This window comes from Mytilus edulis, chromosome 2 (assembly GCF_963676685.1).
Source record: "Mytilus edulis chromosome 2, xbMytEdul2.2, whole genome shotgun sequence".
Taxonomy (NCBI): domain Eukaryota; kingdom Metazoa; phylum Mollusca; class Bivalvia; order Mytilida; family Mytilidae; genus Mytilus; species Mytilus edulis.
The window spans coordinates 95,095,916-95,113,585 of NC_092345.1; the positions used below are offsets into that span (position 1 = coordinate 95,095,916).

Consider the following 17,670-nt stretch of genomic DNA (forward strand, 5'->3'; position numbering starts at 1 on the left):
CCAGAACCAATATAATAAATACCTGTCACAGAAAGTGACCAGAACCAATATAATAAATACCTGTCACAGAAAGTGACCAGAACCAATATAATAAAAACTTGTCACAGAAAGTGACCAGAACCAATATAATAAATACCTGTCACAGAAAGTGACCAGAACCAATATAATAAATACCTGTCACAGAAAGTGACCAGAACCAATATAATAAATACCTGTCACAGAAAGTGGCCAGAACCATTATAATAAATACCTGTCACAGAAAGTGACCAGAACCAATATAATAAAAACTTGTCACAGAAAGTGACCAGAACCAATATGATAAATACCTGTCACAGAAAGTGACCAGAACCAATATAATAAATACCTGTCACAGAAAGTGACCAGAACCATTATAATAAATACCTGTCACAGAAAGTGGCCAGAACCATTATAATAAAAACCTGTCACAGAAAGTGACCAGAACCAATATAATAAAAACTTGTCACAGAAAGTGACCAGAACCAATATAATAAATACCTGTCACAGAAAGTGACCAGAACCAATATAATAAATACCTGTCACTGAAAGTGACCAGAACCAATATAATAAATACCTGTCACAACCCTTTTATAGGATAAGTGATTACAATTCTCTTTTAAAAGTTTATGATTGGACATTCTAATCGATATAAAAATAAGAAAGATGTGGTATGAATTGCAATGAGACACCATTTATGAAAAACTAACATATAGAAATATAAGCTGAAAGTAATCCTTAATGATTGAAAATGAAGTCTGGATTTGTTTTCCATACAGGTTATGAATGAAATATTTGCAACTCTTTATAAAACAAGTTAGTGTATATATAATGGCACATGTACTGAACAGGTTTTGATATTTATTTCATTCCCCCATACATTGATGTCAATGAAGATCTTAGTACCTGATAGACTGCTTTGACCTCTTCACATTTTGCACCTGAACCAAATTATTTTGAAGATGTTATTATCTAACTTTTATTTGGTATATGTTTTATTAATAAATAGGTTTTTTTTCGGGTCATTATGGCATCAAATATTTTTATTGTTTTTTTTATATATTATTCAAACAAATTAAACATATATGGTGTTATTTTTCATTTTAGGTTGTATTGAAGAACAAACTTTACAGCCAGAAACCCAGAAAGACATTAAGCTGTGATGAAGCTATAGCACAAATCAAAACCCCATTACCTTGGATGGCTAAGTAAGGATTTATACCAAGAAATAAATTACAAAGTAACCCGTGTTATCCGACAAACTTGGGAATGAAAATGTGTCGAGAATACTCAGGTTTCAGATTAGACAGGTTACACTGGAATCCCAACTGAAAAATAAGTGTAATTTCACTTTTATTTTGGAAACACACAATATAGCCATACATTATTCTATTCACCAGAGTATTTAGAAATTGATTTCATGTCAAACGTTGATCATTGTTATAAGCTTTTCATTCAAAATTTCCATTATTTTCCATTTCTTTCTTTTAAAATGACCGCAATTTTTTGTTTGGTTCATATAATGCTATGATGTTGTCGTTGCTATTCGAAGCACATTTGGTTTTCAGACAATAACTTTAGTTTAAGTAAATGGATCTTTATGAAATTTTACAATACGATTCAATACCATAAAAGGATGATTGGGATTGATTTTGGGGGTTATGATACCAACAGTTAAGAAGTTAGAGTCCAAAAAGGGGCCAAAAATAGGTATTTTTGTAGTTTCCGGACAATAACTTATGTGTAAGTATAGGATCTCTTTGACATTGTACCCCGAGGTTCCATATTTCATAGGGAAGGCTGGATAAAATTTTGTTGTAATTGCCCCAAACATGCAGGAATTAGGGGCAAAAAATGGGTTAAAAAAAGCATTTTTTGAGTTTACAGACGATAACTTGTGTTTAAGTGTATGGATCTCTCTTAGATTGTACAACAAGGTTCCATACTACAAAGGGAAGACTGGGACTGAGTAATGGGGTAATTGCTCTAAAAGGAGGGGGGTTACAAAAAGTTGGGGAGGATTTTTTTTATAGGTGTTCATATTTATTTATTTTTTCTAAATTTTGGAAAAGAAGAAATCTTCAATTGCACAGTATTGAGCACTAGATTTTTAAGATCTTAGACAATTTATTTTGTGTCAGAAACCTATATTATGTCAAGAATTTGATTACAATCCAACTGTTGAGGGTTTGACGTCTGCAGTAGTATCAGGCTGCCTGAAGCATTTTAATGACAAATTACTCAAGTATAACATAAATTCTCCTGCCTGTCCAAAAATATGTCTTTTTCAAACTATGGATGCAAAACTTCCTAAGAAGTTTTTGGTTCTCCATTGTTGATTTAAATCAGTCTATCTTATTATTGCTTTTTTTCATAGTAAAACTAAATGTGTTAAATCTTATTTTTCTTTTGTAGAAAAATACTCAGATCATTTGTTTTACCAAAAGCAAGAAAAGCAGTTGGTCAAAGAGAATGGGGCAAGGTAAAATTTTGGCTTTTTGTTCTTCCTGAAAACTGTTTAATTCATACAAACCAAAAGCAAGTTCTTTTATAGAAGCTAAACTATTTATTATATCATTATTATATTATAAATAAGCAGTGAAAAATGATTGTTTTAACAATAAATAATATTACAGTTACAGAAATGGCATATTGATTCAAATATGTTTCTTATGGTCAACATTGAAAATGTACCACCTTGAAGCACTATTTTACTGTGTGAGGCAGTTATCAGGAAATCACTCAAACAATAGATACACTTATAAAAAGAATAGTTAGATAAATCACATGATTAACTTTTTTGATTGAACACATCACAACATCTGGCAGGCAAAAATAAAGTAAAACATCACTAGAACTTTCCTTTGTATGAGTTGCTTACAATTCACATATCTAATTGAATTACATTTTAACTCAGTTATTAGACTGTGTTAGGCTAGGTCCATGGGTAATAGACTATCAAGACCTGTGTCGACAAAACTTAAAAGTTGTCAGTTTTATTATATTATAACCCACACTTTCAAAGTTCAGATGCCTTGCCATAAGAAAGAGCACAACTTTGTTTTATAATTCTAATGTATTTCATATAGCTCTAGAATTATGAAATATAGATAAAAGGATTTTCTTTCTTTCTTTTTAAGTCTTTAAGTATTAAAGTTGCAGATAAGTTTAAAGAAGCTTATTGGACATTAGCTGAGATGATGGTCAAAGAAGTAAGTTGTTTACCTTTATTATGAAGAGTATTTTAGGTTGTGATAGGGGGAAGTTGAGATAAGGTACATAACAAAGAAAATATCCTGGTGCAGGAGGTGTATCCTATTTTATTTTTAGTTTTAAAGGTAACAATTATAAGATATCCTCCCACCTTGCTATTTATATTTAACTTTTTGTGTTATAGGGTTGCTGTCTCACATCATTCAATTCATTTAAACTTTATCTAACTGTATCTTGTAATATCAAATTTAAATTATTCTTGACCTGGAGGCAGTTCAAACATCTATGGTCATGAGAACCAGGTTCGAAATCTCTATAGCCTTCAAATAGTAAATTTTTGGAATAATTTTGTGACTTTAGTTTCAGGAAGATTTACTCATTCATAGACTGTCATGATTAACATAGATGTGGTAGGATTGCCAATGAGACAAATAATAACCGTTAGAGATCAATGGGTGATGAGATGCATAATACTAGGTCACAGCACAGCCTTTAATTATGATCAGAACCCATGTGTATAGTAAGCAATAAAAGCCCCAGCATAAAAAAAATGTAAAAGAATTCTAAGAGAAAACCAATGGCTTCATTTGTGCATGAAATAAACAAAAAATAATGCATACGATAAGTTGTAATAGGAAACAGCCATCACATACAATATTTTATTTTGTGTTTTCATTTTAGGGAAGACTTCCAGAGAAGGAGTTATTGTTCTTTTTGACTCATACAGAAATTGGGAAACTAATAGAAACCAGATCTCCTAAACTCATTTATAAGTAAGTATGTACAGTGAGGAACTTCCCCAACTACCTTCTCCTTACTGTAATGACTGAGTAAAGAATTTGATAGTTGTTCAAAACATATCAAAGCCATAAGTTCAATTTAAAAGTAATGATAAATTCAAATTTCTTCCTAAGAACAATACAAATCAATATACAAAGTCTTCCTGAAGTACTGTAATATATTTTTATCTGTCTTATTCTTTGCTTTATTATTTAGATAGTATGTGAAAATCAGAAATTTCTTTTATATAACATTAAACCAAACATGTGTGTAGTGACCTTGGAGCAAAGCTGATATTGCTTCAGTTCATAAAGCTGATGCTCTTGCAATCTAAAGTTATATTACTGATACTTGTGTTATTATTACAGATCTATAAGGAGAAAAAAGTTGTTTCCCACACAGATGGAGCTCAGGTTTCTCAAAATGAATGTAGGAAAACCTGTTCCTGTAAGTACTGAACATTAATTAAATAATAGGAAATTCATTAAAATATTGAAAATATTTTTATCATAATAATACCATAAATTCAGAAATTATTGCGACATTTTTTATTATTGCAAAAAATGCAGGTTTATAATTGCAATAATTTAAACCTACATTTTGAAATATGTATTTAACAGGATTTTGCTCAATATCGCAAATATTGAAGGCACATTTTAGGCTAAATTGACAAAATTGCAATAATAAATGCAGGAAATAAGATCTAAAGTTACAGTACATACATGCATATTTTTGTACATTCCTACAAATTTTAAGGATGTACTTAGGTGAGGGTTTGTGAAAGTAAAAAAATCAAGAATTTAAAATTGATACTATAAGTCAAAAGAACATTGGTTAAGAATCAAAATAAGCCAAAAAATATTGATAGGTCATGAACCTCCTTTTCGAGATATTTGATATTTGAAATATGGTGGGAAAAGGCTGATTCAGACTTTTACCTTATATTTGTATAGGTATTATTTTGGTCTCAAATCAAAAGAAATAAAATCAACAATCTGCTATAATTTTGGGAAATGACCTTTTATGAGCTATTGAATCTTGTATGAAAAAATAAATGGGTGTTATGGGGCAAAATATTTTACCTTGTATTGTATGGGAAAACACCAAGAAGTCCGAATATTTGACACAAATGCCAAAACCTCACCTAAGTACATCCTTAAGGCAAATTATTATAAATATACACATCTTTTATTATAACAATTGTTAGATGCATTAACCTTCAGATCTAGACCATCCATGGTTTTAATCTTTCCTCCCTAAAACTATAAATAAATAAATCGTAAATCAGGTTCTTTTGCCATGACATATATATACAGTCAGCATCATGCCATGATACTCTATTACATTATAAAATGAACGTTTTATGTTTTATATAGACTGAAGTCCAATACTGTTCAAGTCTCTCTAAGAATTTGTAGACTTTAAGATGCAATGCTTATATGCAAATCACAGTTAAATTCTTTGCTTGTTTCTGAATCCATTTTGTGACTTTGTATATAAAATGTACTTCTATATTTCACGATAAAATATTGTTTACACCAAACTCCTTTATTCTTAATATTTTAGCAAGACATGTTTTGTACTATTTGTAGATTCAAACTCAGGTAAAGTTAAATTGTAGATTTACCTTCCCAATCCTTCACACAGTTGTTTATTAAAGGTGTAGAAAATGAAAAAAAATCAAAGATATAAAAGCTAATCACAGTTTTGGTTATTTCATTTTTTACCACCTTCAACATCGGTTCTAATCACAATTTCCTATATACATATTTCTGTGCAGTTCCTTACTTTAATTAGCATGAATTGGCATGACTGTAGTTTAGTAATCCCTTATGACTTTAAGTGCAGGCATTAAAAAGACTTTTTACTTTTTATTCTAGACTCCCAATACTTATGAACTGACAAAGAGGATTTATGTTTTCGGAGTGTTGACACATTCCCATTTATTATTATAAAGGAAAAATTGAAAAAAAAATTTAAAAAAAAGTAGTAATTGTATAAGCCTTTGCCAAACCTATTATGATATCAACCTATCACTCTGTCAGTCTATTCATCTTTCTGTGTTGTAAGATCATGTTTGTTTTGAGTTTTCTTGAATATTTTACTCTACTTTAGATAAAAGAAAGTAATTTTCCTTTGATTTTTAAGATTTATGCATATGGTCTTGAGCAATCCTTAATTCTAAATTTGTAAATGAAAGGATTGGCATTTTTCCTGTAGTGATGAACTGAGTTGGTAATAAATATTTTTCATCTGCCTCATCTCAATAAATACTTTTTCTTCCTTGGAAAAGAAGCTGTCAAATGTCTTTAAGATCTACAAAAATACTTATATGAATGAAAACACTGAATGACTCCTTATAGAATGTAATTGCCCTTTAATGATAGTAATCATGAAAACCATTAGTGGTAAGCCATAGGTTAGACTGCAAACATATTGAGCATGATTCGACCATAGACATTTTAACATTATGTTCGTTATAAAATATCTGACTGAAATATTTACTGTTTTGAATTTGTTTTATATGATTCCTATGCCTAAACAAGCTTAATTTAGGTCAAATCAAGAAATATTTGTCAGTTTTTACCAAAACCTTTTTGTTTTTTTCTTGCTCAATTTGGTGTAATTGTAAAGTGAAATGAAGATCATTCTCTTTTTAATTCTCACACAATTTTGCGTCAATTGAAACACAATTATGAACCCAATAGTAATAAGGAGCCAAATAGTACCCTGAAATTATGTACCTACTCCTCTATATAACTATTTTAGTGTTAAGGTAGATGGGGTGTCTAAATTATAATCCATAGAATTTTTAATAATTTGCGAAAATGTAGTTTATATCAAGCTTTTAAAAAAAAAAGAAAAAAAAAAGAATTGGTCACAGGGCTTATTTTCATGCTACACGGTGTTCAAAATTGACAGATTTTGTATAGATTATGCATGGAAAACCAAATTTTCTGCAATGAAGCGTAAACTACACCATAGAATTTTGAGAAAACATATGAGAAGATAGCTTTAATAGTATGCTTTCAGTTAAGAAAAAGAATAAAATGGGTTCACCGGACCCGTTTTCTTGCTACATAATAAAGTAGGTAAATTCCTAACACATTCTATCGTAAAAGTTCCTTAATCTGTATTATCTGCCCTTGCATTTGAGTTGCCTCCCCTTATGTTGAAAAAGTTGGAAAAAATTTAATTAAATAAAAGTTTAACTGTGTTTTGTAAAATACAACCATAAATATGATAAAAAAAGTCATTTCTATATTGAAATGAAAGTTCTTACACATGAATTACCTACTACTCTCAAAATTTGCACATTCTATTAAAGATCTAGACCTTGTTTTCTGGTATTTTCAAATCCAATATGGAGGAAGACACCCTATCTACCTTAAGTATAGCCAGACAAGGTCATTAAAAACTTCTATTTGTTGTACCTTAAGTTTTCTTGTATTAAAACAGTCTTTAATAATTTCAGATGACAAAAGAAGATCTATCTGCTCAAAGAACAGCAACATTTTCTCTTAAAGGTGATATATTGTGAATGTTAAAAAATTTTGTAGGGAATAACATTCTTTTATTATTTGAATTAAAACAAATACTAACTCTTTCCATAGATATTTTATAGTACTTGCATATAGGAATAGGAAGATTTGGTATCATTGCCAATGAGCATTTTTATGAAATTCAGTTTAGGTCTGACACTATAGTTCACAGCCTATAAAACTGACTGCCATGAAGTTTTACTAAATGTAGAAATAGCATTTAAGGAAAGAAATGGGCAAAGTTTTATAAGAAATGGGTCCTCGCGAAAAGTCAAACTGGAGACTACTTCTACCTATAAATACTGAGAAATGTTTGATAATTAAACTTGGTGGATATATTTTTCAATATGTTATAATGAAATAATGGTATTTAGAAGGCTTATTTTGCTGAACCATTGTGAAAAACATTGAAGGGACATCAACATTTCTATCCCTGTTTCATAGAAACATTCTTTTAATTTTTTTTTTTTTTTTTTTTTTAACTTTATTTTTTTTTTTTTAACTTTTTCTTGTGTAGAAGTGCACAATTTAATATTGAATATGAACATTTTTATTTTAAATTACAATATTTATTTCTTAGGCATGCCTGTATGTCATGGTGTAATCACTGGTGTGTGTAGAGTTGTGAAAAGTCTTCCTGAAGCTGATGACATCCAGGTATAGTCAGGCTAATATACTACTGAATACTGTAAATTCACAAATTATTGTGTGCATTTATTATTGTGATTTTGTCATTTTAGACTTAAATGCGATTCTAATTTTTACGATTTTGAGAAAAATCCTGTTGAGTTTATATAAAATATTTCAAAATGCAAGTTCAAATAAATGTGTTTACAACTCGTCGCATTTTTCGCAATAATAAAAACCTCGCAATAATTTCTGAATTTACAGTAGTCTAATTCCAATATTATAATGGGAAACACTGAATTCTATGAGGATTGTTACAATTTTCAATTATACCACATCTCCTTATTTTGTTACAGGAAACACTTTGTTAGGTATGGTTATTCACCATTAAATTTTACACTTTGCCATATTGTTACAGTGTTGGAATTTAACCATCAGAAATAACCTTTATTATTATACTTCACGTTAAAATGCCATATTTTGATCGCCGCGGTCAACAATGTTTTCTCAGGGTAAAAATCTGCTCTATCACCCTCTCAGCTATGTGTTATCTATATATTGTCTAATGCATATGCCATAAATCTTTGAATTTCTTTTTAATTATAAAGTGCATTCAATTTACTTTAGAGTAAAGTCATCTAAAATGAATCTTGGAATTATGCTACATCTAAAACATGTCCTGAATTATGCTTCATCTAAAAATGAATCTTTGAATTTTGCTCCATCTAAATTTATTCCTTGAAACTTTGCAACTTAAAGACTCCCTGAACTTATGGAGTTTCTACGCTTTTTGAAAAGGGTTTAAGATATGTTTGCTTTGTTAATGAGGACAAACTATCTTTTATAAAATCAGATTAGCAAAAGCTATAGGGTAAAGTTTTAATCATCATAATCAATTTTCAGACTTTTTGCTTTACAGGCTGGTGATATACTGATAGTGTTATATACAGTTTTGCTTTACAGGCTGGTGATATACTGATAGTGTTATATACAGACATTGGTTGGTCCCCATATTTCCCACTTATCTCAGGACTGGTAACAGAAATTGGTGGACTTGTGTCACATGGTTAGTTTTCTGTAGAAAAAAACAAATGACATGATGTTAATACCAGCTGTTTAGTGAAATAACTTCTATTAATGAAAGGGATACATATGTTTAATTCTAGTAAAGTAGTTATAACCTAACCTTGCATTATGATCAATTGCTATAGAATATACACATTTATATATTAAAATTAAAATTAAGGATTCACAGTTGGTATTGCTAGTTAAATATGTAATTCCAGGTAATAACTACATTTCAATGTAATTATCTACTTCTAGGAGCAGTTGTAGCCCGCGAATTTGGTTTACCATGCATAGTAAATGTACCTAATGCAACTAATATGTTCCAATCAGGTAATTCTATACAGTTATTTATTTCATTTAATCTAGTTTAATGTGACTGTACAATTTAAAATAAGTCAAATAACAAAATTTTGTGATTGATCTTGAAATAAATATTTGATTTCATGTCATAGATTTAAATATGTTAATCATTGTTTTACATGTAGTTTGAATTGTTGCTAAACCCTTTTGAGAATTGAAAACCAATCAATACAATTTTGTTTGTATTTTAATGGGTGTTTTACAGTCTCTCATAACTCTTTTTAGAGTGGCTTATTTATAAATTGATCTGTTAATATTATATTGTGTTTTATATCAAATGTTTTATAGAGGTGAGACTCTAATAAATTATTTGTTGGTGTTGGTGTTGTTGTATTTTTTTTAAGCACTGAACCCTTTCAAAATAACAAAACTGACTTAATTCAAAAGGAACATTTAGAAATATACAAATAATCAGGAATTTATAAAAAAACAAAAAATCAAAATATGATGTGGGTACATTTTTACCTAAATTAAAATAGAAATTAACCTGGTTTGTGATACAGTATCCCGATGAAAGTTATATATATATCTGTGATCATATTTTTTTAGGAGATCATGTTCGTTTGGATGGTCAAGCTGGAACGATTGAAAGACTTGTAAACTGAACAAATACGTCAATTTATAGGTGCTAAAACAGACTACACACAATTGAACTACTGCAATTACATTTTTTTTGAATGATTTATATAGTGAGAAATTGCAATCAACAAATATGTATGTCTGTGCATAACTTTGTACAATTATTATTTGAAAGTTATGTTTCACAAATATTTTCAGGAAGCATCTGCTACTTTTTTAAAATCATTATATTTTTTATACGCCCGTCAAAATTTTGACGGGACGTATTATGGTATACAAATGTCCGTCCGTCCGTCTGTCTGTCTGTCTGTCCGTCCGTCTGTCCGTCTGTCTGTCCGGCGTAAACATGTCGCACCGTAACTTGAACACGACATATCCAAATTTCATGAAACTTAATACAGTTGTTTCTTATGATGGTCAAATGATCTGTATACTTTTTGGTGAAAATAAGATTAAAACTTTTTGAGTTACGGCACTTTGTAACTAAAACAGGGGTGTGTTTTTTTCACATGTCGCACCGTATCTCAAAAACAATTCTTGATTATGGCTTAAACTTTAAACACTTCTTAGTTATATTAATCTTAATATCTGTATACTTTTTGGTGATGATTCAAAATTTCATTTTTGAGTTATTGAGTATTTTGTAAAAAAGGGGGAGTTTTTTTTTACATGTCGCACCATATCTCAAAAACGATTTATGAATATTGCTTAAAACTTTACATATGTCTTTGTTATATTAATCTAAAGATCTGTATACTTTTTGGTGATGATTCAAAATTTCTTTTTTGAGTTATTGAGTATTTTGTAAAAAAGGGGGAGGTTTTTTTTACATGTTGTGCCGTATCTCAAAAACAATTTATGATTATTGCTTAAAACTTTACACACTTTTTTGTTATATTAATCTTAAGATCTGTATACTTTTTGGTGATGATTCAAAATTTTATTTTGGAGAAATAGGGAGGTTTTTTTACATGTCGCACCGTATCTCAAAAATAATTTATGATTATTGCTTAAAACTTTACACACTTCTTTGTTATATTAATTTAAAGATCTGTATACTTTTTGGTTTTGATTCAAAATTTTATTTTAGTGATATTTAGTTTTCTGTAAAAAAAAAAACAGGGTGGGGGGTTTCACATGTCCCGCTGTGTCACAAAAACAATATATGGTTATTGCTTAAAACTTTCTCAGAAACTATTTATGATTATTGCATAAAACTTCCACACAAGACGTAGGGCGTATCATGCGCTCATGGCACAGCTGTTTATTTTTTTAAGAAATCCAACTGTTTTGTTATTAGCTGCCATAACAATAGACCACTTTCGAGTTCATCCGTCACCGGAAAAAACTTGTCAATTATACGCGCCTTTATGACGTCATTTACCAGATAGAGGGGGTCGCCTGTATCCCTGCACTATTTACGTTCATCAAGCGTCTTAGTGATCGTCATTGTGCAGGATAAACTAGAAATAATGGTTGTTCTGTAGATACTTAATGACAATTCCCTAATGACAGCAATGCTGATTGTCAATTTTGAGAATTCAATTTGCCGAATAATTCGTACAATATAGAAGTATAGTTTTCCAACCACTCGCTCAACATTGGAATGGAAGTGACGACGCCCCTAAACACACAAATGACGTTCACTAAAACCAGAGTTTTTGACGGAAATGCATCGAACTCGAAAGTTGTCTATTGTTAGATAATAGTTTATAACAGAAGATATAAATGGAAATTTTGATATAGCAAGATTCATTTTTTTATTTTGTAAAATCAATCATAAAAGTGCCATATGATTAATATGTAAAAGGTAATAAAAAAGGAGGTATTATTATTTTGTTGTATATTTTAGAATATTTGATACTTTGTTTCATTTACATTTTGTACAAAACCATTTATTAAATGAAAAGTAAGCAGTAAATGTCAGTATGTGATCAACTTAAACAGATAACATTCCTGGAAAATGTTAAAACTGTGAGAATGGATTCTTTTTAATGATTTACAAGTTCAGATAAGAACAAAAATAGACAGAATTTAAGAATATATATAAGAAAATGTCATGATTTTGAATTTTAAATTTTAAACCATTCATAAAGATCCTAGTTTACTTCTGATTGGGTGTCATAGTGGGCAGTAAAGAAATCATGTTTTCATCTTTTTGTGAGAAGTTACTGGACAAGTAAGATATTTGCACAACTCAGATAAGGCAACAGCAGTATAGCAGCTTTCAAAAGTCAGAATCAATTCTGAGAAAACAAATCCAGGTAACAAACTAAAACCAAGGAAAAGACATCAACTATAAATGGAAATCAAAGCCTAAGGAATAACAGAAACATTGCAATGAAAGCAATGCCAACATACATTTTTTCTTAAATAATTGTGGGTTTAAAAAGTTTTTTAAATATCACATTTTGTTTTAATTGGCAATAACACAAGAAAATAGGAAATACCTTATTTGATTTGTTTGCTATTTTCATATATGGCTGTCACTTGACTCCAAATCTTTTGAAACTCTACAAAATGATTGGTAAGACATATTTTAATTGAATGTGATTTAGTGGCATTGATGCCACCTACGTTCCTGTTTAGCCTTTGCAAAAGAGTATATGAACAAATAGATATAAAAAAACTTTCTCTCTTATTGGAGACACATGTTGTTCAATGTTTAATGTAAAATTTACTTTGTTATCCAGGAGGAGTTGCTTTTCATTTAAAGAACCAATATATCATTAATGTAAACAAAGTATAAGTATAGTGTGTCATTTATTGTTACAACTAGATTCTGGATGTACAAGTTTTGCTTAAATGAAGTATATTATATAGGTTGTATTTATAAATGTTTTACATTATTTATATACATGATTACTAACTTGTGATATTTATTGGTGTATTTTTACTGATTTATTTGATAAAGCCCGTTTTATTAAAAAAGCTATCTTTTTTTTTGTCATACTAGTACTTGTGTATGGAATGTAGCAGTATGCAAGACATAGAGATGCTTATCTGACTGCATTCTCATGGCAAACACTTTTTTATAAGTCTTATAATTATGGAGGTTGATGAGTTGTATGATATATATTTAAAAAAAGAAGACTTTTGGTTGGATGTGGCATATATCTATTGTTAGAGAGCTTATATTCATGGTTTAATGACTTGATAAGAAATTGTTGAAGTTTGGCATCAACTGATTTATTTCATTTATTATGAGTGATAGGACAACTATATTTGGTGTATAGTTTCATTGTTATATATATCATAGTATATATTAACTGTAGTTAATGGTTCAGTAATTAACATTAAGTTTTAATGATTTGTCAATTTATCTTGAAACATTATAAGCAATTGTTAAAACTACAGTTGGTGTATAGAATGATTTCTTGTGGTTAATGTTAATCTGACAGGGCTCATTAAACTGTCCTCGAGGATATTCATGAGTTTATAAATTTGACTAAGTGTTAATAATAAGATCAGTTTCTCAGCTAGTATTAATTATAATGGGTCAATTTATTTTGTTGTCTCATTTTCGGGATTAAATGAGATTGCACTGAGTATTTGCAGTGTGTTTTGAACCTTTTGATAGTTTGGATGCAGTCCCACACCAGCTAGTAAAATCAACATGTGAGTGTTGATTTTTCTTTTGATATTAAAATTTGTTGTAGATGAGTAAAAGTATAAAGGCTGATGGAATTTGATATTTTACAACTTTATAGGTGTTTTTATTTAACATTTCTATAAACCAACTAAAATCTAGTATGAAGGAGTGAACGATTGAAGAGTGCTCTGATGGTAAAAGAAAGTCTTGTTAGGAGGACACTATTAATCTGAAAGAAAAAGATATGATTCCAAGCACACCTAAGGAATATATTCGAGGAAAACAAATCTACTGCAAGATGTGGATGTAGCACTCAAAATGTAAGTAGATCAGGTAAATGTAAACAAAACATAAAAAATGTGTTGTTGGCCTTGGAATTCACATTGACTGGAGTCTAGCTACATAATGTGTATGCTACATGGTTATATAAAGAAATCATCTTTTTAGATTTCTAATTGAATGCTGCACCCTCCTTTCGTTTGAAGGGAAGAATGAATATGAAGCTTGAGTTTTTAATTTAAATAATTATTCACAAAAAAAATATATATTAGTTTGGTTGTTTCATTATACATTTGTAATGATAAAACTGAACTTTAAAGACTACAGTTTGTGTTTGCTCAGTTTTATCTCATTTTATCACATTAAAACTTATAAAATAAAATCAAAATAAATCCACACCTCAACCAAGGTAAGACTCATTTAATTGCTTAGCTATAATTGATTTATAAAATGGTTGGTATTGACAGGGCTCATCTAACCTTGATGTTAATTCCTGTGTCATTTTGGTCTCTTGTGGACAGTTGTCTCATTGGGAATCATACCACATCTTCTTTTTTATATTGACCTCATTTTCATGTTTCATTAATCATTGTTAACTTTTTAAAGCAATTGCTTTTATGCCGTCGCGTATGGCCATCTTTGTGACCCAGATCAGAGACTCCGCCCAGATCAAACCATAGTATTTTGTTAAACAGGCTCCTGGTCAGTCATTCTTTAACACCTATGTATGTTTTCTAATGCAATACATAGCTTGAAACTTTAAAAAAAAGTTAGTGGATTTAAGAAGTTTCAGAATATGTTCTTGTAGATGTATTTTTGTATTTAAAGGGTCAACCGTTTGACTATCAAATAACATAGAAGTCCGAGTGAAAAAAAGTACATTTTTATAAATGCGATTCCGTTTTCCGCCGTTCGTACGATGTTTCAACAAAATATGGATTCATTTCAGTTGTTGATTTAGTATTGAAAATTTAACTGAATTATCTCCTAATAAATACGGTTTTTTATGTTTAATTTGTGTTTCTTTAAGAGGTCAGGTGCTCTTGTTCATTCATAAAATTATCGTTCATTCATACATTTATCGTAAAATCAAAATCACTACACAGGTTAATGCGTAGTGTCAAATTATTACCTGTAATCTAAAAATAGACAAACTTTATTTGCGCAAATAATTTAGCGGAACGAAACCCTTGTTGAAAACACATAACAATAAGTCCGTTTTCCTTTTCTGTCAAAACTCCGTAATATTTATCGATCAATGAAATGGACCCGTCCAAACGTAGTAGATGCCAAGTCGGTCCAGATGAAGAGATATTTACAATTTGGAATTTTCTAGTTTATTAATACATAGATTGAAAAAAAGTACGTCTTTTTAAATATCATGATCAAAACTGGGTTTGCATAACAAATGTCAGATGAAACCATTATCCTCGTCTTTTCAGTGAACAAGTCTACTACGTTTGTTGACACTCGACGGTCCACCGTGTTAGCAATTTTATTTCACATGTTTTCGAAATATTGAAGATCATGTTTCGCAATTTTTCCTGAAAATTGATAAATATCAAAGCAACGTAGAGCTGTTTGTTCTTGTTCGTATAATAAAATTGAGAATGGAAATGGGGAATTTGTCAAAGAGACAACAACCCGACCATAGAAAAACATACAACAGCAGAATTAAGGTCACCAACAGGTCTTCAATGCAGCGAAAAATTCCCACACCCGGAGGCGTCCTTCAGCTGGCCCCTATACAATATATATACTAGTTCAGTGATAATGATTTAATGTCATGTTTGTCTGTGATGACCCCCCTTTTCGAGATTGCATGAGAATTGTAGTTATCTCGTACCCACATGCACTTGTTTCTATCCAGAGGAAGGTCGACTATCCATATAAAACTATTTATATGGATAATCGACCTTCCTATGGATAGAAACAAGTGCCTGTGCTCGTACCGCATCAGAAGGACACATATCAACTGAGCAATAATGTTTGGAACTTAGTTTTAAAAATGATGACAAAGTAACATTATGAAAATATTTTTATTAAGCTGAAATATACATTTATTCTTTACATGTTTATGTCTTGTAAGATATTTTATTTCTTTCCCCGTTTTTTAACATTTGCGTCTGGAAAGTTGAAATGTTTTAACTTAATCATTTGTGTTAATGGTTAAATATAAATTAATAAAACTATCAATAAAACATGAGAACTGGTAAAAAAAAAAAAAAAAAAAAAAAAAATAAATATAAATTAATAATGAAAATTGTTAAAATTAAATCAATAAAGGAAATTATTGCCAAGGAAGTTACAAACACTACCAGGGGATAATCCATGATGATTTCTTTTTGAGTTATATGTTTCAGCACATGTATATTTGACCCCAACTTTAGCCTGGTAAACGTGTTGTCTCCTTGTGAAATATAAAACATATTAAAAATGACTTTCTGCTAAAGTCTTTTATTTATATAAAGTTAAAACCTTCTTACTTTTAACTAGACAACACTCATGTCAGGTTTAATTCTTGTATATATGTGGATGAAAAATAAAAGTCCCCAAACATTAACATGGCAGCAATTGCTTTTACAGCCTTTAAGGCTTTGATTCAGATTAAGTTATTTTAAGTGATATGTCTATAACATGTTGTCAATAGATTGATTGTTCCGTGTAGTCTAGATATTCTTCTGGCAGGGTTCATATGACAAAGGGAAAATAATATAACAAAAATACTGAACTCGAAGAAAAATTTAAATCCGATGGTCCCTTATCAAATGGCAAAATCAAAAGCTCAAACACATCAAACGAATTGAAAACAACTGTCATATTTCTGACTTAGTACAAGTTTTTGCTTAGGTAGGGAATAGTGGATTAATCTGATTTTATAGCTAGCTAAAACTCTTACTTTTATAACAGTCGCATAAAATTCCATTATATTGACAATGTGTGAAGAAAACCGCAGACATAATAGGTCAAAATGTTAAAAATAGGGATACAGCAGTCATCAGTTTGTTATAATCTTAATCTCAAAAAATACAAAATGGCATATAGATAAAGCACATGCACAAAAATGAAAGACAATAATACAAACAATGACCTCAGCACAACAACACATTTGCGAGATGCTTAAGTACCGAGCCACACCAAAAGTATATATCATTGTACCAAAAATGGACTTATCAGTAAAGGCAGTAAAAGTTAACAATTTACAAAGACAAATATAAGACACTATTACAAGTTATAAAGATGATCGTTAACAACTGTAGTACCTGGAAACTATTTCAAGACCATCGTGTACTATTTGTGAAGTTGATACGGAATATTTATCAACAAGATATTGGTATCTTCCGATGGACTTTTGTGGAAAAAGGACGAGACATTCTTGACATAACCCTGCTTTTTCAATTTGCTCCTCAGACACTGGTGACGTTTTACAACGTCTTAGTAGCAGCTGCAAGCTCTTTAATACTGAATAAGTTGGGAAATGTATATCCCATATGCAGATGATGTTGTTATATTGTAACTAAGTTGTTGGAAATTGATAATTTTAAAATATAATGGTCGTGTTTGTCATAGATTCTGGCACTGATGGTACTGATATGATCACTTTTGACAAATTTG

General features: G+C 30.0%; 1 protein-coding gene across 4 annotated transcripts in view; it reads left to right on the forward strand.

Moving 5' to 3' along the window:
* The window catches only part of LOC139513530 (rifampicin phosphotransferase-like), a 58,232-nt gene extending 45,213 nt beyond the window's left edge, over positions 1 to 13,019 (forward strand). For 2 of the 4 annotated variants that reach the window (XM_071302131.1, XM_071302130.1), the window contains exons 32-41: positions 1,123 to 1,223; positions 2,431 to 2,497; positions 3,156 to 3,227; positions 3,910 to 4,001; positions 4,377 to 4,455; positions 7,484 to 7,535; positions 8,131 to 8,207; positions 9,141 to 9,243; positions 9,501 to 9,575; positions 10,155 to 13,019. In XM_071302131.1, the coding sequence (XP_071158232.1) occupies positions 1,123 to 1,223; positions 2,431 to 2,497; positions 3,156 to 3,227; positions 3,910 to 4,001; positions 4,377 to 4,455; positions 7,484 to 7,535; positions 8,131 to 8,207; positions 9,141 to 9,243; positions 9,501 to 9,575; positions 10,155 to 10,210 (774 nt within the window). In that variant the 3' untranslated portion in view covers positions 10,211 to 13,019. Of the gene's footprint in view, positions 1 to 1,122; positions 1,224 to 2,430; positions 2,498 to 3,155; positions 3,228 to 3,909; positions 4,002 to 4,376; positions 4,456 to 7,483; positions 7,536 to 8,130; positions 8,208 to 9,096; positions 9,244 to 9,500; positions 9,576 to 10,154 lie in introns of those variants that run through there. The other 2 variants (XR_011662457.1, XR_011662458.1) reach the window with 2 other exon arrangements.
* Positions 13,020 to 17,670: the final 4,651 nt, after the last annotated feature.